The sequence below is a fragment of the Fundulus heteroclitus genome, chromosome 15, assembly GCF_011125445.2.
Source record: "Fundulus heteroclitus isolate FHET01 chromosome 15, MU-UCD_Fhet_4.1, whole genome shotgun sequence".
Classification (NCBI taxonomy): domain Eukaryota; kingdom Metazoa; phylum Chordata; class Actinopteri; order Cyprinodontiformes; family Fundulidae; genus Fundulus; species Fundulus heteroclitus.
The window spans coordinates 25,857,882-25,879,058 of record NC_046375.1 but is presented as its reverse complement, the minus strand read 5'-3'; the positions used below and the strand labels follow the sequence as shown (position 1 = coordinate 25,879,058).

The window sequence follows — 21,177 nt, the reverse complement described above, 5'->3', positions numbered from 1 at the left end:
TGACCGAAAAGAATACCTTGTAAAATTTCACCCAAAAAAACCCCATTATGGAGATCATTAAGACTTCTGGGAAAAATGTATTCTAAAAACATAGGACAGAAGTGGAGCTTTGTGAAAAGAATGTCATACCTGCATTCAAACATTATGGTGTTAGTGTGATGGTCTGGGGCAATATTGCTGCTTGAGGACCAATAGGACCAATTGATGACACCATGAATTCTGTGTTCTCCTTTTCAAAGGAGCATGTACAGTTAGAGTTATGATGGAAAGGAAGCTCTTTATTCTGGGTTCAAATCCAACCCTGGGCCTTTCTACATGGAGTTTGCATGTTCTCCCCGTGCATGCATGGGTTCTCTCCGGGTACTCCGACTTCTTCCCACAGTCCAAAAACATGACTGTTAGGTTAATTGGCTTCTCTAAATTGTCCTTAGGTGTGAGTGTGTGCGTGAATGGTTGTTTGTCCTGTCTGTCTCTGTGTTGCCCTGTGACAGACTGGCAACCTGTCCAGGGTGTACCCCGCCTCTTGCCCAGTGAACGTTGGAGATAGGTACCAGCAACCCCCGCGACCCCAGGAGGGATTAAGCGGGTCAGAAAATGTGTATATATATATATATATATATATATATATATATATATATATGTATATATATATATATATATGTATATATATGTATGTATATGTATATATGTATCAATTGATAACTGTATAACTCTTTTTGACATTCTGTTTTTTAAATGTCAATAAAAATAGGGAAAGTACTTAGTCAAAGTCGAGATTCCAGCCACATTGTTTTATAACCTTTTAAACTATGCTTATTTATAAAAACATATGTATTAAAATAAGCTGTAGTTGGCTAAATCAGTTTGGAATATTTTTCCCGAAATAACTAGTCTGAAAGCTGATCGGAACCAGCTGTAAAAGAAAGCATAAATTAATGGATTCAGCATTGAATTTGATAGCGTAAGCCAATTTAGTGTTTCTGTAACAGGAACTGGTAATGGATTGGAATATAATGGCTGGAAGACAACACAGATAAAGTAGGGAGTGAGACATAAAAGAAACACTCCCATCACAATTGCTAGGGTTTTGGTGGCCTTTCTTTCTGTCCTACTAATTGTTGCTCCAGACTTTATGTTTGGGCAGTTTGTGTTCTGTATACTGTTTAATTGTCTCTGAGCAACAAGGAAAATCTTAAAGTAAATGCAGAGCATTGTGACTGCAGGAAGGTAAAAGGAGAAAACAGGTCCCATAGTATTGGCAACTATAATGTCAACAGAGCATATTTCCTCACATGTGCCTTGGCTGAATCCTGCTACAATAATGCTAATTCCTATTAGAACAGATACCCCCCAGCTAAAGAGGATCATAACAGCAGTTACCTGAGAATTTATTTTTGTCCTGTATGTCAGAGGCTCGCACACTGCATGGTATCTGTCTATGGAAATGCAGCACAGGTTGAGAATAGAAGATGTGCACATTGTAACATCAAAACCGTCCCGTATTTTGCAGAACAAACTTTCATAATGCAGACATGAAGTTACAGTGAATGCCATGCTGAAGGGGAAAACTAAAACACCAACGAGCAGATCTGCAACAGCTAAAGATAGAATAAGGTAATTAGTAGGAGTATGGAGCTGTCTGAAGTAAATTATAGAAATTATCACAAGAAAGTTTCCACAAACAGTAACAACAGACAATATTCCAAGGAATATGTACAATGATATACATATAATAGAGGGGTTAGTTGCGAACATGTAAGTCTCATTGTCTGAGATGTAACAGGGATGCAGGTGATTAACACCATTACTGGTGGTGACAGTGAAATCTGCATCCATGGTGAAAAGGTGACGAGTATCAACCTATAATAATGAGAAAAGATGAATAGGCTTCAGTTTAATGTGTTGTGGGTTTGTTACAGAAATTTTGTAAAGACAAGCAATTTTAGTTTGTCGAAGACATCCTTACCTTGTGATGCTTCTGATTTGATGTAAGAGCTGAGATGTGCACTTGGATTTCATAATCACTTCTCATTAGCAAATTCACCACATGTTTTATCCAGCCAATCAGATGTAAGTTCTTATATAACATTTGCATACGGGGGGAAAATAATAACCATTAAGGATACATATGCATGTGTGTATAAGAAATTAGGCTCCCATAGGCAAATAATAGATACCACCCTTGGTAATGTAACTACTTCTTCATAGAACGCTTTTATGAAAATTTAGTGGTTACGTTTTTTTGTATGCTGGTTGTCCATTCAAACAAAACAAAACAAATGTCCCGCTTTAATGTTGTTCTTTAAACACAAAGAGTTTCTAAGCCAAAAATGGTTTAAGTCTAAACTAGAGCCTGTGTCAGGGCTGGTTCTACTGAAACCCAGCAAAAAACAGGCTTTTTATTTCTGACTTGTGTTGTGCAATTATACACTGTTTAAAGTTATTTAATGTTTAATAAATAACTCTCTGTCTGTTAAGTACTGTCTGGTGATAATCAGCTCTTAAGCTGATATCAGGACAATGGTTAAAAGGGATGAAATTGAGCACTAGCGATCTTTTAACAGCAAACTGCACACATATATAGAATAAAGGAGTGACAACTTCTCTTCAAATTCAAGAATTTATTGACAGAAATAAAATGAATATCCAGAGAACATCACTATATAATGCTGTTTATCTGAATTAAAACTATATTTCGAATAACAAATCCTCTCTACTAGGCTAGTGAAACTTAACTAAACCACTAAGCAAAATGAGGATAAAAGAAGCAAAGCTAAGGAAATATTTACATGCAAAAAAAAGAACAAAAGACAAAACATAAGTGGTTGATCATAATGAGAATGATTCAGTGAATCCTTGTTCTCTGCAGATCTGACTTAAACTGCATGGAATGGAATTAAATTAGCTTAACTAATTTAGAGAAAACATGTGGCATGTGTTTCACTCCATTCACAATGCGGATCCTGAGTTGAACAAAACATTATTTGATTAAATAACATTTTAAAGAATGATTTGCACAGTTAAATCATAGAAACATTATGAACGGCCAATTTTATTGATGCAATTCTACCTCCGGGCGTTAGGGGTCGCTGTAACGATTGGTCGCTCAAATTGGTTACTCCTAAAGTTAACCAAAACGCCTTTAAATCGACATTAATATTCCATATTAATGCGGTATGAAGGCTCATAGCACTATCGAATGACGGTGGAGCGAAACCAAGCAAGCTTTATACTTTAAAACGAGCTCCTTTTGAATATCTAAAATAGGAAATTACCCGAAGCTAAATAGCATTTTGGCTAGCAGGCTTTTTGGTGCTAACTTTAAAAGCTTTAGCTTTTCTTTTAGTCATAATGAGTGGGCCAGATAACATAAACATTAATATCCCATCAATGTATGAAACCCTTGTGGAAACAATGTTTGTTATAACCATAAAAACACACTCGAATCACATGGGCAATGAATGCTAGCAATGAGCCTCAGTTAGCTCTTTGTTAAAAGACATTTCCCAATAAACCATTTGAGCTTTCCCTTTGGTCATCCTCTCTGCTGAACCTGTCGGTGCCTCTTCTGAGTTTGGTTCACTTTGGCCATCCAGGGGAGAACAGAAGGAAAGGGAAAACGTTGGTTCTTTCCAGCAGCGGGCTAGTGGCTTAGCAGCAGACGACATGTGCTCCGGATCGGCCTGGTCTGCAGTCCCTGATCTCTCAGCTTGTCTAGTGAGGGAAAGCATCCGCGTCTTGCGTCCGCTTTCCTGCAACAGCTGACAAAAATAAACAAAGTTGTTTCGGCATTCCCTCACGGCTGGTTTGCACAGAAGTCAGGGTGCATCTTAGCTTCAATCTGTGTAATGATTCTCCCAATTCAGTCAGGTCCTCCGCTCCGCAGAGAAATAGCCTAACAGATCCGTTTAACCTATGTTGTTTAAAAACAGAATGTCTCACGCAGGACACATCTGTGCTTACCAGAGAAAGGCCTCGTGTGTAATAAACCTGTCACCCCAGGAAGTCCTAAGCTGATAGTAACTCCCAGTTTGTAAATTTATGGCATGCACTAGTAAACCCAGAGAGGCAACTCAACTGTGACCCTAAATGTAAGTGGAGCACGTGAAAGTATTCCCACCCCAGTGGATTTTCTGCCCATAATTGTGATGGTAAAGCACACCTGCTGCTATTTAATTGTGTACATAACAAAAAGTGAATAAACATGAATATATTGTCAAAACCGCAAACCTGTGCACTGGGATACACTCAATTGGCTGCCTTAAGAAATTATTAACCAGCTACGATCCATCTGCCCAGAAACTCAAAAGGTGGAGAGAAAGAAGAAATATGAGAACACAGGCCATCCAGATCACATCCCAATAAATTTGGTCAGTAGTATATGGCTAAAAATAACTGTCTGTGTTTTACCTTAAAGATGTTTGATACCAGTCTGTGGCTCCTGAGATGGACTCGGATTGACATGCAACAGATCAGGCAAACATGAGATCGGAGTTAAGACTTCATATTCAAGGCTTCCATGTGTGGAACTTTACATTTCTTCCCCCAGTGTTGCAGTAGCAGATCGCTGTAATGTCTCTGCGACTCACCTCAGTCACAAAGTCCCCTTTTTCACAACTCAGATGCTGATGCTCCAATATGTGCAGAAAGTTCATACAGTCACTTCCCTTGACAGCCTGGGATCTGCGCTTGGCCACTTTTCCAGGGTGTCTAAACATTGTTCATGGGAGCGTTATCCCCTTGCTGGGGTACTGACCTTCTAGATGTGAGGTCATATTGGGACGTCATGCCAGGCTGACTTGCTGATGCGAAACAATCCCTCGCCCAATGCCCAGAGTGACCACAGTTGTAGCAGATGTCTGTAGATGTTCGAAAAGTTCTGACATGTCCACCTCGTCTTTTCGGTCCTCTGCTCCTTCCCCCATGTCTGCGCTGATCGTTACACTGCCACCCGCGTCCATATGCAGGAACAACAAATCTGGAATCAAATGAAGAACAGAAAAGCGGAGGAGGCGCCCCCTCTCCTTGAATGAAATTAGACTGTGGTGGAACCATCAGGGTTTGAGTACCATGTGATGCACCCGCTGAGACATTTATTTGTGCCATCTCCTGCTTTCTCTTGCTCACTTTCCGCTTTGTTTCTAGTAACTGTAATTTAAGTAATTGGAGTTGCAAGTCCTCTAAGTCTCGCTTTGACTTTCGGTCTTCCCTTTGAGTCACATGTAAATAGTCTATCAAACGGGTTTCCCAGCGAGCATACGAACACCCAGGCATATCAGGATTTTGTTTCATACAAACACTAAAGAAGGGACAATAAAGAAGGAACCCCATCATAAAACTGCCCCTCTAAATAATTCACCCAGATTGGCGCGATTTGTTTTAGGATCCACACCTGCGTGTTTTATCCATTTCTCTGCAGCTTGAGTTATGTAATCTTTAGGATGCTGTTGCAGGTCCCAGGCGAATTCAGGAAGCTCTACTGATGCGGATAATGGAAAGTGCTGTGTAATTGCAACTTCCAAGGAAGAAATTACCGAAGACAATAAAGTTTCATCAGGCATATGGAACGTTTGAGCAACATTTTCAATGACAGCTATTACAGACGCAGACACAGAAAGTCTTAAAATTGGCTCTCTGTGATTTTAGAGCCATTTTAACCCTTTAAATTTTGTAATTCAACCAGCCATGATCGGCCACCAGCAACGATGCTGGGGAGTTTATTCTCCAGAAGTTACATATCACCAAGTGAACAAGTAGAAAATTCCTCTGTTGTTAAATTACTGAGTGACAAGGGTATCTGCATTTTGGTAGGACTTTGAAAATGTGGATACATATACTGAATAATTTGGGGACCGTCCTGTGATTATGCCATAATATTTCCCGTTTCCACTAATATCTGCCGTTCTGTAATATCAGTATCTATAATAAAATTATGCAAGCCATGAACATTTGTCATAGATTTCTCAATTGTAGCAGCTTCATTTGAGGATGACTTCAAAACTGACTCATGACTAAATGCACACTCCATGGATCCCATTGACAAATTTACACCTTCACACCTTCTGCCTGACTAAGATATTTTCTTAACAGTATCCAGAGAAGCAATGTAGAACGACAGATAGTGTTGGGCTTTGCACAATGGATCAATTCCAAAAAAAAGTAAATAACAAAGCAACTGGACTTGTTTTCCGTAGTTGGAGATGTAACTCAAGTTAAGTTCTTAAGTCAATGTCTGCACAACATTTCATCAGTTTTCTACACTCTGATTTATCTCGCCAATTATCAACAGGGTGACATTTATAACAGATTTATGCATAAATTGTAACAATATGTGAGGTAATCAGACTGACTGCTGTAAACATTTAAATACTGTGGTGACACTCATGCATAAGGTGGATGTGTTGGCACTGCTGGAAAATTAGGAGGGAATGCATTTTCAGGGATAGACATTTTTTTGGCCCATGATTATGACTGGCTAATGTTGATTTAGACTCCCTAGAGCAGGGGTCACCAACATTTTTGAAACTGAGAGCTACTTCACTGGTGTTGTGTCATACTAAGGGCTATCTGTACTATCCTTTGAAGTAGAAGATTCAGAGTTCAACTTACATTTATGTAAAATAAACACATTTTTCATGCTTTGTTATAGATATGTCTTTTTTAAAATCTATATAAGTGCTAATGTGTTACAGGAAGAGTAACGAAATTAAATAAAGTTTTAGATGTAGCTCACTGGTGTTTTGTGCTATTTTTAGAACGGGCTCGGGGCACCACATGTGGTCCTCGGGGGCTACTTGACCCCTGCCCCCTAGAGCATTGCATTCTGCTATAACCTACAGGGGACAGTGGCTACTCTCTTAGGCCGTAGGTCCTAACCTGCTCTTCAAGTTTACAGTTGATTATGGGTGTATAGAGATTATGTGGGAAACGCAAATATTCAGGTGCAGTTGTGATTTATAAAGGAAAACTGCTTGCTGTTGTACGTGGTTTTATAAATCATGAATTTTTATTCTAAATTTTGCCGTACACCATTTTTGGCTTTTGGGCGTAAACAACCTTTTAGTACAGATCATATGCACTGTTTTATAAATTATACAACGTTGGGCGAGGAGTTGAAGCCTTATTTCCAATCACTCAGACTTTTCCAGCTGGCTGAGATGTAGGAACCCTCAATAGATGGAACTCACTCTATGGTTAAATTTAAAATAAATATGGATCTAGCATTGTGTTCTGCTATTTCAAAGATTTTGTCTGGAGACTCCATACAACATTGCAATGCAACGTGTTCAAAACACCGTGATAACGCATTAAGCACTTCTTCTAAATAAACCAGTCCACAGGCAAGAAGACATCCAGTTGGAAGCAGTACTCCAAGGAAACGTTGGTTATTTCAGCAGCGGTCATGCGGTTCCAGGTCATAGTTGGGTCCCCGGCATATGAAACTCAGTCCTACAGCGGGCAACTACCGATTAGCCCCTCATCTCAGCTTGGCCTGGTCAGGAAAGGAGACCGCTCAGCACCGTCTCGAGTCAGTTTTCCTGCAACCGCTGAGCAAAATAAACAAAGCTGTTTTGGCATTCTTTCGCTTCGCCGTCTTTTGCTTCGGCTTTGATCCAGCCGGCAGTTCTTCAAACCCAGTCGGGTCCTCCACTCGCAAAGGACGAGTGTCCCCCCGTGTCGCTCCAGGAGCAACAGGCAAATGAGTTTCAGACAAAGCACAATTTACTCAGCTTGGCCCGCATTGGTGGCTGGTCTCCCCAGCGCAGACCCTCTCCTCAAGAGTCCACAGGCAAGAAGAAGAAAAGTGAGGTGTAGCCTGGCTTCATAGCAGGGCACCCCGCTGAGGGGGCAGCTCTTGGTGCAGCAGTGTGAAATTCCTTTGCTTCAAGCCATTTTGACTTTTTTCTCATGGCTTGATGGCACAACAGTGTACACAAAAGTGTAAAAAATACCTACATTTAAAGAAAGTTAAAGCTGACATTTACTTTGGGAGAGATTTTTAAACATAAAACAAACACTCCTGCAGATTTTAAATATATGGGATTGAATTAAAATTAAACCTAATTTAATGCACATTCATTTGCCTGATCTTGATCTTTTATTTCTGCATATAGGTCAATATAACCAACACTATACAATGACTCACTGGGGATTATGAATTCTTTGAAACCCATCTGGACATTTATTTTTAATCATGACAAACAGAAAATAGCAGATTCTCTTTTCTTGGGTTTCTTTGTAAATGTGCTGTAAAACACACTATTTACTATGTTGTAGAAATCTTGATTTCTATTCAATGTTAATATAACACATTTCCAGTGAAGGTTACATGTGTAGTAAAAGATTATGTTAAAACAGCGGTGCGTTTGCAAAGTCACCCTGAAAAATCTTTCCAGAAATCATCATTCTGACAGCTGATCTAAACCAGCTGTAAAAGAAAGCATATATAAAGGGATTCAACATAGAATTTGACAAAGCTAGCCAATTTAGAGTTTCAATTGCAGCAATTGGGGTCACGTCATATGTTAAAGGCTGGAATATGATGCAAAGAAAGTAAGGGCTCCAACATGAGAGAAAAACCCCCATTACAACAGCAAGCGTTTTTGTTGCTTTTCTTTCCATCTTACTAACGACTGCAGTGGGCTTTCTGCTTCGACAGGCAGTACTGTGGATGCTGTTTAATTGACTCTGTGCAACAAGGAAAATCTTTAGGTAGATGGCAAGCATTACAATGACTGGAATATAGAATGCAAAAATACATGCCAATGTGGTTGATATTAAAGCATCAATTACACAATTCCCTTCACATTTTCCTTGATTGAATCCTGCAACGACGATCCCAATTCCAATTGAAGCAGCGGTACCCCAGCATACAAGAACCATCATTGCAGTGATGCGATCAGTTATTGTACTTTTGTAAGTCAGAGGCTTACACACGGCATAATATCTATCAATAGAAATGCAACATAGGTTCAAAATAGAAGCAGTGCTCAGTGTTACATCAAAGACGCCTCGTACTTTACAAAACAAATCTTCATCATACCAACATGAAGTGACAGTGAATGTCATGCTGAAGGGGAAGACTAAAACTCCGACAAGCAGGTCGGCCACAGCAAGGGAGAGAACAAGGTAGTTGTTAGGGGTGTGGAGCTGTTTGAAGTAAATTATTGATATAATTACAAGGAGATTACCACATACGGTTATGAGAGAGAGTGAGCTGAGGAAAACATACAATGCCACACAAGCAAAAGAGGGGTTACTTGAGAATTTGTAAAATGAGTCATATGATTCATAACAAGGATGTGTACTATATACACTTCTGTTGGCAGCTAGCTCTAGTTCCATAACAGCGATTTGTTTAAATATTACAGGCAAAAAAATAATATACTAAACAAAACAAAAAAAACAGTATCAAAAGCAGTATGGTCCTTAGACACTTGCAGTAGAATGATCAGAATAGAGCATACATGTAATTTACCAAGTATCACAGCATACATTAACATACATAGTCTGTAAGTGCGAGTGGGTGTTTCCTTCTCTGAATAACCTTCCCAATATGCCTCACATTTAAATAAGAAAGTTCACCTTAATGAACGCAAACATGCACCTGGCCAATCAGATGGGACACATTGCAAACTGTATGCACTTGAAAAGTGAACCAGGGCAGTCGTCCACTCTGTTGACATTTTTAATTAAAAAAAAAAAACATTTTCTATGTGTTTGTTTAGAGCTAAATAGATTTTTTTTCTAGTAAACATTGAATAATTGTTTTAAACTCAAAACCTTTTTGTGTTAACTAGAAATTAAATTAAATTAAAACGACGACTGCCCTGGGTCACTTTTGAGTCATGCATGCATGGTGTTGTAATATGTTTGGGCTGCAATCAGCACAGTCTGACTTGCAAGTTTTTGACTCCATGTTGAATATAATTTGAGGCCAAGATCTGATAAGAGTTGTTATATCTATGATACTGTGTTTTTGGGAAATGTCGAGAAAATGCTGCTTATGTTTGCATGGATGTTTGTGATACTCAGCTATTTTAATTGTGATGTAATTAAGTTCAGGTGTGAATGCAGTTTCTTTGTCTTGGGCTTCATTCTTTCCTTTAGTAAAAGCAAGTTAATCGGGTTGTTGTTTGAGTAAAATGTTCTTGTGTTCTGCTCTCCCTTAGAATAGCAATGGCAACTAATACATGCTTTGCTCAAAACCAATATAATCAGATTGAGCAGCAATGTACCCTACTGGCTAACTTCTTTGCTTAAGAAGTACATCCTACCCCAATTTGATGGGGTCAGTACTCTCAATAAATCCTGGAAAGGCTCCTTGAAAAGAATATGGTGCTGTTGCTTAGATATATATTGGGATTGTTGTTCTCTAATGCTCTGATGCAGTTCCTATTAGTTATTAATATTCTCCTTCAACCTTACATCTTTACCGGACAGCCAGGGACTGGTGACCAGCACCTTAGTTGAGGGCTTCTGCTGTGTGGGCCTCTTCAAATATCTTTATGCTGAAAGAACTATTATGTCCTTGAAAATCTAGTAGTGGACAGTTTTTTGGACAACCGCTTCTTCTTGTATGGGATGCTGTACAGCTGGATTGATTTTTCAATGTTTTACTCTTTTGGTATGATGCATAACCATAGCAACAGGGTGGTTTACAACAGGGAGCAGCTGATTAATTCAAATTCCAAAATACTTTATTTATCCTAAAGGGAAATTATATGTTGATGTAACTCATTTTGTCGAAGAGTTATTATAGATGGTGATGGCTGTGGGCAGGAAATATCTCCTGTAGTGGTCTGTTTTACAACTGTTATGGAAATATATAATCACTTATATGATAGTGTATTTTAAAGTTACATAGATATCAACTTTAACCCAGTAACCTAAAGATGAGACTGTGTGCAGAACAAAAGCTGGATTCAGACTTCAGAGTGCTGGACCAGCCTCCACACGGCACGGTAATTTACGACAGTCTGGTGGAAACAGGATAGTGTCATGTTTTGTTCTGATGACCCGAACACACTACACACAGAGGTAGGAATCTTTTGTGAGTTTATTGAATCAGATGTTTGATGATAAAACCAGAGAGACAGGACTGCACAGGAACAGGGATGTAGATGATGGCAGGAGCTGATGGTCCAGTGAGAGATAGTCCCCAATCACTAGGTGGCTAGGAAAGCTCAGTACTGCTCGGCTAGCAGGCCTCGTAGCAACACCAGGCCACAGAGCAGAACTTCTCCAGGGCGGCTAGTCAGGTTAGCAGTTCTCTGGAGACATCAGGGCACAGAGCAGAGCTTCTCCAGGGCGGCTAGTCAGGTTAGCAGTTCTCAGGAGATACCAGGACAAAAAGCAGAGCTTCTCCAGGAACAAGCAGCATAATACAAAGTCTTTCAGAGAGACTGGCAGGACTGACCTTAAACGAGAAAGCAAAACAAATCTTCCAAGGCAAAAAACGAGGACTGGCATGGAGAGGGTGTAGAATGATGACGGACCGGCAAAGGAGTGACAGCAGAGTGAGGCTTAAGTAGGGGGGCTGGCAGGTGAAGTGAGTCTGGCTAATTAGTGGCTGGCAGGTGTGACTAACTGCAGTGGAAGGGAAGGCTGAGTGGGAGTGGTAGGAGGAAACTGAACTAACCAATACAAAAGCCAGAACCTAACTAAACCCAGACAGGAGAAAGAACTGAAAAATAGTAAATAAAAACCCAAATCAAAACTGAACCCTGACAGATAGCACCTCTAAAATTCCTTTCTCAAGGTTTTTCCTGTTATTTCAGTTAACTCCCGATAACCAACTAAGGCAATAGATTACATCTAACGGTCAAGGGTCAGGAAACAGATGTTTTCAGCAGACTCAGTGTCTGCACTTAGACTGGGAGGCAGTTCAGGAGGGTTGGTCCGGCCCCCTTCTGGAGCCGCCCGTGGGTTAAAAGCATGATACAAACGTGTGAAGCGCTGAGACACTCTTACAACACGGGCAGAGAGGGTTAAGGTATCCGCTGCTGTAATAAAACTTGCAAGTGTCTCCAACATTGGAATTCCAAATTGTAATAAATATATGTTAAACTGTTTTTGCCTCTGAATTCACTGTCTCTTCTCTTGTGGCCAAATCATCGACCGGGTGAAACGAGATTGGGCTGTTAGATGAACGGGTCCTTATGAAGTCTCGTCACAACCAATCTGAAGAAGCCTTTGACTAAAGAGACTGTTTTTTAATGACTATGTCATGAAGAGGATGTTCAGGATTATCCATCATTTTATTGATTTTGTGCAAAATCATTCTTTGCATCATCATCTCCAGAGGTTCCACAGTCGTCACCAGAACAGACCCAGCCTTCTTTATACGGTTGTTGGGCCTGTTTTAGGTCCCTGGCTCTGATGCTGCTGCCCCAACAGATGACAGAGGAGATAACACTCTCAACATCAGACTTATAGAAAGAAATGCAGCATCTTGCTGCAAACCTTGAAGGACCTAGGCTTCCTCACAAAATACAGACTGCTCTGTCCTTTCTTGTATAGATGGTTTCACTGTTGCCTCTCCAGTGCAGTCTGTTGTCTTGATCAGGGATTCCCACACCTGCCACTAGGGGGTGCGCGAGATGAAAAATGTAATGGCGGTCTGACAGTGTTCTTTCCCCACACAATAAAGACATGTAAATAAACATTTCCTCTAAAAAATTTGAAATCAAAAACTGTAAATTTATTTAATGAATAAATATGTATTGTAATGATCCAAATTAGACTATATTGCTAAGTGCTATTGCACACTTACTGTTTCATTAAGTTAGGTTGTTTTGGGTTCATACCGGAATAAATGTGTGGCTTCTGGGGGGAGGAGTGGTGGTTTGGGGACTGGCAGGTTACTCTGTGAAAGCTGTCCTGCTCTGTTCATCCTAAAATAAAGTGTTAGCAGCAAAACTTTGGTCTGGTGATTGGGTGTCATAACGGAACGTTACAGTATTAACATGAAAATGTACTTATTTAGAAGAAATTTTCTTCGGCCACCAGACGCCCGCCAAGGTTGCCCTTTGTCACCGATTCTGTTCATAACTTTTATGGACAGAATTTCTAGGCGCAGCCAAGGTGTTGATGGGATCCGTTTTGTTGGCCTTAGGATTGCGTCTCTGCTATTCGCGGATGACGTGGTCCTATTGGCTTCATCAGGGCGTGATCTACAACTCTCACTGGAGCGGTTCGCAGCCGAGTGCGAAGCGGCCGGGATGAAAATCAGTGCCTCCAAATTCGAGACCATGGTCTTGAACCGGAAAAGAGTAGAGTGCCTTGTCCGGGCTGGGGAGGATGTGCTGCCCCTAGTGGAGGAGTTCAAGTATCTTGGGGTCTTGTTCACGAATGAGGGGAAGATGGAGCGGGAGATCGACAGGCGGATTGGTGCAGCGTCTGCTGTGAAGCGGGCGCTGTACCGATCCGTTGTGGTGAAGAGGGAGCTGAGCCAAAAGGCGAAGCACTCGATTTACCGGTCGATCTACGTTCCTACCCTCATCTATGGTCACGAGCTTTGGGTCGTGACCGAAAGAACGAGATCCCGGATACAAGCGGCTGAAATGAGTTTTCTCCGTAGTGTGTCTGGGCTCTCCCTTAGAGATAGGGTGAGGAGCTTAGTCATCCGGGGAGGACTCAGAGTAGAGCCGCTGCTCCTCCACGTCGAGAGGAGCCAGTTGAGGTGGCTCGGGCATCTGGTCAGGATGCCTCCTGGACGCCTCCCTGGAGATGTGTTCCGGGCACGTCCCACCGGGAGGAGACCCAGTAGAAGACCCAGGACACGCTGGAGGGACTATGTCTCCCGGCTGGCCTGGGAACGTCTTGGGATTCCTCCTGAGGAGCTGGCCCAAGTGGCTGGGGAGAGGGACGTCTGGGCCTCCCTACTGAAGCTGCTACCCCCGCGACCCGACCCTGGATAAGCGGAAGAAGACGGACGGACGGAATTTTTCTTCTACACTTCATTTTAAGATGAAATATACGCATTGTGCTGTATATGCGCACCTAGCTTTTGGCATCTACTTCATTCATTCTGGCAAATATGGTCAATTGGCTGAAAGTCGTTTATATCAGTTAAGGAAAAATTTAATTTGGGCCAAAATTTTATTTACGAGATTAAATTTAGTGAGTCGGTCTCTGTATTGATCGCACAGCGCCTACAAACAGCACTTCTCATGGAGCCGTAACTCTGAACCAGCTACAAGCACTGATGCACATTCATGCCCACACCGCTGCTGCCTCCACTGCTGCTGGTAGGAAAATTGGTGCTAGACGCAATATCTTGATTATGCTCACACACAGAACTGTAATGCTTTTCATTGTGATTCAGATAGTTGCAGTTAATTTTAAATAGCCCGTTTTAGTGTGTATTCAGACTGGGACAGGGAAATTGGCAACCGGCGGTGGGGACTGCAGGGAGCTGAGGTGAGTTGCTGTGGGCGTCTTTACCTGCTTTGAAACAATCAGGAAATAGCTTTTTATTTCTCTGATTAATAACAGCTTTATGGATGGCTCTGTTATTGTTACTCTGTGCCGTTCTACGAAAGTGTTCTCTCTCTCTGTTGCTCGCTCGCTCATCATTGGACACAAATCAAATTAAACGTCTTCCTGTTTGTATTTTTCGGCGTAAATTGTGAGTCAGACTCAGATTTAGAAGCTGGCACACAAAATAAACAAAGTGAAAACAAACGCACAGGTAGATCACCAGAGTTTAGTCTATGAATCCACCTGGAGGGTCTCTGCTTCAGAGACATTTCAGGCTGTGGAAGTTTGACTGATCTTTCTCTTGCTCCAGGCTGAGCCACCGTTGCACCTGAAAATCCTCAGGATCCTGTTGTGGATGTTGTGTGTAACTTCATTGCAGTATAATTCAAATTATGTTCTAATTTTATTTCCATAACATTTGTTGTATGGGGGAGTTGTAACTGCAGTTTATTTTTTTTATTTTTTATTTTGAAGATTGGGGGTGCGTCAACCTGGTTGGGACACAGAAGGGGGTGCGTGGCTAAAAAAAAGTTTGGGAACCACTGGTGTAGATGAACACTGAGGTATTTATATTCCTCAACTACATTCACTTCTTCTCCCATGATGGAAATTGGGCTTGATCTAATCTTGTTATTCCTGAAATCTACAATCATCTCATTTGTTTTGTTCACATTCAAGATGAGATGATTGCTTCCACACCATGCCACAAAGCGGTCCACCAGCTCACTGTACTCAGCTTCTCCATCTCTGATACACCCGACAAATGCAGAGTCATCTAAGTATTTCTACAGATAATAGAAGTCAGACTTGTGACTGATCATCAACCTTTATTCCAAGATGGCCTAGAAAAAAGTACACTATGTTGTTCTAAACATGGTGATCCTTTTGAGCAACCCGAGTTATTTGTGAGCATCACAGAAAATCTTGCTCAGATTTCATTACAAGGGTTTTGTGAGTATGCCAATACCTGGCCGGCATCTCCTTCCTTTTGCAAGTTTGAAGAAAAAAAAGTACAGCTCCTCTTTTAGTTGTGGATTCCTTAGTTTATAATCTGACTGGAAGCAAGTGCAACTATATCTAACTAGTACTGCTCAACCTCACACACAGTGCTCCAGTTCCTTTCCCACTTTAGATTACATGACACCCTGATATCATAGAACAGAAATATCCTTTATTGTCCCACAGTGGGGAAATTCAGGTGTACCAGCAACAATTTGAAATGAAAATGGAAGCATGCAGATACACAAAGAGGTATACGATATTGTCCTGTAAGATCCACCTAACAGGACCCGTGCCCACCTGGATGGGATGGGGCACAGGGGTCAAGGTTCTCTCCCAAAGGCTTTGCTCCAGAAAGCGTGAGCGAGATCAACCTTTTATTGGGCTCTGCCAGTTTTTTTGGTAATTTAATTAAGCTGATTTTCTTTTACAACCTAGCAGAAACACAAAAATTAGAGTAATACAAGATCAAATGTATGCAGAAAAATTATTGGTAGCTTTGCTCACCCCTGATTATATCAGGAATATTCCTGATTGGTGGACAAATTGATGACTATGTTACCTTGTTTTGCTCTTCAATGGAACTCAACTCAAATTAGAGTTTCAAAATAAGCAAGTACATATTTTCAACAAAATAGTTTTTATGATCATTTCTGTTGTATGTTTTTGTTTAATAATGGTTAAAATCTTAAAGTTTTTGTATAGTTCTTAAGGTCACACTGTTGCTCTTTGGGTCTGTGATTGAGTTTATTCTAATTTTGTATGGTTTTCTATTTTAATTAAAAATGTTGTCAGTTTATGTATTGTAAAGTGAAACGTCATTTGTGCCCACTCCATGCTTTATGAATTGAAATGACTTTATTTGTTGATTTGAGTCTTTTTAATAAATACATCCTAATTTAGTTCATAATCGCTACTTAAGGTTTGTGTGCCAATTAAATGAGGTATTGCAAATGAAACCATATGTAACAAGTGTAAAAATACCTACATTTAAAGAAAGTTAAAGCTGACATTTACTTAGTAGTCCTGTGGAGAACCCAAACTGAACTGTAAACCCCTTCTGCAGATTTTAAAGACTTGTCTGATTTTCAGTTCATATGAGATGAAATTCATATTAGACCTAATTTAATGCACATCCATTTGCTTGATCTTGATCTTTTATTTCTGAACTGTCTTTTGCATGTAGGTCAATAGAACCAACACTATACAATGACTCACTGGGGATTATGAATTCTTTGAAACCCATCTGGACATTTATTTTTAATCATGACAGAAAATAGCAGTTTCTCTTTTGTTGGAATTCTTTGTAAATGTGCTGTAAATACACACAATTTACTATATTGTTGAAACCTTAATTTCTATTCAATGTTAATATAATACATTTCCAGTGAAGGTTACATGTGTAGTAAAAGATTATTTTAAAACAGCTGTGCGTTTGCAAAGTCACCTTGAAAAATCTTTCCAGAAATCATCATTCTGACAGCTGATCTAAACCAGCTATAAAAGAAAGCATATATAAAGGGATTCAACATAGAATTTGACAAAGTTAGCCAATTTAAAGTTTCAATTGCAGCAATTGGGGTCACGTCATATGTTAAAGACTGGAATATGATGCAAAGAAAGTAAGGGCTCCAACATAAGAGAAAAACCCCCATTACAACAGCAAGCGTTTTTGTTGCTTTTCTTTCCATCTTACTAACGGCTGCAGTGAGCTTTCTGCTTTGACAGGCAGTACTGTGGATGCTGTTTAATTGACTCTGTGCAACAAGGAAAATCTTTAGGTAGATGGCAAGCATTACAATGACTGGAATATAGAATGAAAAAATACATGCCAATGTGGTTGATATTAAAGCATCAATTACACAATTCCCTTCACATTTTCCTTGATTGAATCCTGCAATGACGATGCCAATTCCAATTAAAGCAGCGGTACCCCAGCATACAAGAACCATAATTGCAGTGATGCGATCAGTTATTGTACTTTTGTAAGTCAGAGGCTTACACACGGCATAATATCTATCAATAGAAATGCAACATAGGTTCAAAATAGAAGCTGTGCTCAGTGTTACATCAAAGATGCCTCGTACTTTACAAAACAAATCTTCATCATACCAACATGAAGTGACAGTGAATGTCATGCTGAAGGGGAAGACTAAAACTCCGACAAGCAGGTCAGCCACAGCAAGGGAGAGGACAAGGTAGTTGTTAGGGGTGTGGAGCTGTTTGAAGTAAATGATTGATATTATTACAAGGAGATTACCACATACAGTTATGAGAGACAGCGAGCCGAGGAAAACATACAATGCCACACAAGCAAAAGAAGGGTTACTTGAGAATTTGTAATATGAGTCATATGATTCATAGCAGGGATGTGTACTATATACAGTTCTGTTGGCAGCTAGCTCTAGTTCCATAACAGCGATTTGTTTAAATATTACAGGCAAAAAAATGTATATACTAAACAAAAAAAAACAGTATAAAAAGCAGTATGGTCCTTAGACACTTGTAGTAGAATGATCAGAATAGAGCATACATGTAATTTACCAAGTATCACAGCATACATTAACATACATAGTCTGTAAGTGCGAGTGGGTGTTTCCTTCTCTGAATAACCTTCCCAATGTGCCTCACATTTAAATAAGAAAGTTCACCTTAATGAACGCAAACATGCACCTGGCCAATCAGATGGGACACATTGCAAACTGTATGCCCTTGAAAAGTGAATCAGGGCAGTCGTCCACTTTGTTGATGTTATATTCCAAAAAAAACATTTTTTGTGTTTTTTTTGGAGCTGAATTGATTTTGTTTCTAGTAAACACCAAATAATTGTTTTAAACTCAAAACCTTATTTGTGTTAACTAGAAATTAAATGTTAACATTAAAACGACAACTGCCCTGGGTCAATTTTGAGTCATGCATGGTGTTGTAATGTGTTTGGACTGCAATTACCACAGTCTGACTTGCAAGTTTTTGACTCCATGTTGAATATAATTTGAGGCCAAGATCTGATAAGAGTTTTTATATCTATGATACTGTGTTTTTGGGAAATGTCGAGAAAATGCTGCTTATGTTTGCAATGGATTTGTGTGATATTCAGCCATTTTAATTGTGATGTAATTCATTCTTTCATTCTTTCCTTTAATAAAGGCTAGTTAATCAGGTTGCTGTTTGAGTAAAACGTTCTTGTGTTCTGCTCTCTCTTAGAATAGTAACTAATACATGCTTTGCTCAAAACCAATATAATCAGATTGAGCAGCAATGTACCCAAGTGGCTTACTTCTTTGCTTAAGAAGTCCATCCTACCACAATTTGATGGGGTCAGTTTGCTCAATAAATCCTGGAAAGGCTCCTTGAAAAGAATATGGTCCTGTTGCAGACATATATTTTGGCATTGTTGATTTCTATTGCTCTGATGCAGTTCTTATCAAGTGAGAATGCTATACAGCATTCTGACTTATTAAGTTCCTTCAGGTCTTGATTATTATTCCGTAAGTTTTTCGGCATCTAACTACTCCTGCATACTTCAACCGATTTAAACAATTTTTGTATCAAAACATTCAGCTCGTTCACGACATTACTGTTATGTCTTTTGGTAATTATAACTTTTATAATAATTAAAATATTCAACTTTTTGTGAGTTTTTTGCTCTCATTGAAAATGAATGGACAATCCTTCAAATTTTTCAAATATTTCAGCTTTTTGACAACTTACTGCTTCAGCCTACTTTCAGCTAGAAACGCCATTCAACTTTTAAAATGTTCAAATAACCTTCAGCTATCTTCAGCTACTTCAGCTTTTTCATATCTTTCACCATATTCATATAGTACATCCTTAAAATAATTTTGTATTTTCGTGAAATTCTGAAAAATGAATGCGTTGCTATGGTTGCAAGGGAGTTAATTTAGAGTGGCCACTCCACCGTTCCTGTACATTTTCCTTCTCTGAACACCTTCTTCTCACTCGCTCAATTTTCACTCTATTCAGATAAATTATACATCGAAACGTAGGCATTTTTGTCTAGATTCTGGAAATGTAACCACCATTGGTGTGGGATTTATAGATTTTACGCAAATCACCCCAGAGCACCACGAAGCCTAAAAGCTCTCCATTGATTTTCTATGGAGGTGTGGTGAAAAATCACACCTGACATTCCCAAGCGACACATGTTTTCACATCGTCGCTACTGCTAAACCGTTTTATGTACAGGCATGTGACTTTCACACATTCATGTCCAGACCCTTCTGGCACTCACAAAAAAGGAATTTTGTCGATAAATGTTACGGTTTTGCCGCAGGAGCAATTTGTTCGGGAGTAGCGAATGTGCAAAATTCTGAAAACGCTTTGGAACTGCATCCTTCTAAATGATGCACTTTTTTTCATCCTTGCCATGCCTACACTGATTTTTGTACAAACATAAAAATGAGCACCACAGTCCTCAAAAGCCTGCTGATACTCACGCTGAAAGAATTATTTTGATATCTCTTATACTTTTTCAGCTAGAGCGATTTGTTTGGGAATGATTTTAGAGGATTTTTTAATTTTCGTCGATATTCCCCTTTATTTCATGCTTTTTTGCACCTACATTAAAATATTTCAAGAAAAAAACGATTGTTTGTCTCGTTCCCCTATCAGTTCCGAAATAAACGCAGAAAAAAATACGTCTCTAGCCCTAACGGTTGACGAAAAATCCAGAGTTGTTCGAGGCAAAGTGATGCCATTTTATTCCAATTAGAGCTCGTCTGACCATAAGTCTCCGCCTGCAGTAGACGGACACCAGCAGGCGTGAGTGAGTTTCCATGACAACAGAACCCTACTGGACAGAGGTTACTACAGGTCAGGGACAGGCTGCCTTTGCTTAGAATTATTCCATCGGCGTCTAACTACTCCCGCATACTTCAACCGATTTCAACAATTTTGGTGTCAAAACGTTCGGCTCGTTCCCGGCATGCCTGCTATGACCCATGGTTATGCTAACTTTTACACTTTTTAAAATATTTCACTTTTTGTGCGATTTTTTTTGGCTGTTCCCATTGAAATTAATGCAGATTGCTTCAAATTCCTTCACATGCCTTCAAATTCTTCACATTCCTCCAAATTCTTCATATTCTTCAAATTCTTCACATTCTTCCTATACTTCCAATTCTTCTAATTGTTCTTAATGTTCAAATTTTCAAATTTTTTCAAATTTCTTCAATTTCTTCAAATATTTCAAATTCTTCAAATTTTTAAAATTCTTCAAAATTTTCAAATTCTTATTTTTTTCAAATTCTTCACATCTGATTTCAATGTTTTCTGCATCTTCTGCTCAATCATTCTGCAGATTAGCATTCTCACTTGCTGTTATGCAGGAACAGCTTTTTCTAGTTAGTTATTAATATTCTCCTTCAACCTTACATCTTTACCAGACAGCCAGTTTCTTAGTTGAGGGTTTCTGCTGTGTAGGCCTCTTAAAATATGTTTATGCTAAAAGTGTCATGGTTTTAATATGCTTAGTCCACATGCAGACACAATACGGAAGCCAGAGCGCAGTTTAAGAAGTTTTTTTATAAGTACAGGTTACAAGGATAACACAGGGTGGTGGAAACGATCGAGGTCTGAACCTCAGTGCTGGGGAAACTCCAGGAGAGAGAAGGGAGATGTTAAAGACAATCCAGGGGAGAGTCTCCAGAAGCCAGGCTGCTTACCGTTTAGTGC

The 21,177-nt window shown here is 39.7% G+C and overlaps 3 protein-coding genes across 3 annotated transcripts; all 3 read right to left on the bottom strand.

The window, feature by feature from the left end:
• Positions 1–767: 767 nt before the first annotated feature.
• Positions 768–1,836, bottom strand: LOC105921289 (trace amine-associated receptor 1-like). The gene has a single exon (XM_036147286.1). It carries the CDS (start codon positions 1,834–1,836, stop codon positions 835–837), a length of 1,002 nt encoding a protein of 333 aa, XP_036003179.1. The 3' UTR covers positions 768–834.
• Positions 1,837–8,330: 6,494 nt separating this feature from the next.
• On the bottom strand, positions 8,331–9,345 carry LOC105921295 (trace amine-associated receptor 1-like). The gene has a single exon (XM_012857002.2). It carries the CDS (start codon positions 9,343–9,345, stop codon positions 8,350–8,352), a length of 996 nt encoding a protein of 331 aa, XP_012712456.2. The 3' UTR covers positions 8,331–8,349.
• Positions 9,346–16,705: 7,360 nt separating this feature from the next.
• LOC118566105 (trace amine-associated receptor 1-like) lies at positions 16,706–18,074 on the bottom strand. The gene has a single exon (XM_036147159.1). It carries the CDS (start codon positions 17,895–17,897, stop codon positions 16,902–16,904), a length of 996 nt encoding a protein of 331 aa, XP_036003052.1. The 5' UTR covers positions 17,898–18,074; the 3' UTR covers positions 16,706–16,901.
• Positions 18,075–21,177: the final 3,103 nt, after the last annotated feature.

Bases quoted from the DNA above. Each gene is read 5' to 3' on its own strand.
- LOC118566105 (XM_036147159.1), bottom strand. From the start codon at position 17,897: ATGGAACTAGAGCTAGCTGCCAACAGAACTGTATATAGTACACATCCC.
- LOC105921289 (XM_036147286.1), bottom strand. From the start codon at position 1,836: ATGGATGCAGATTTCACTGTCACCACCAGTAATGGTGTTAATCACCTG.
- LOC105921295 (XM_012857002.2), bottom strand. From the start codon at position 9,345: ATGGAACTAGAGCTAGCTGCCAACAGAAGTGTATATAGTACACATCCT.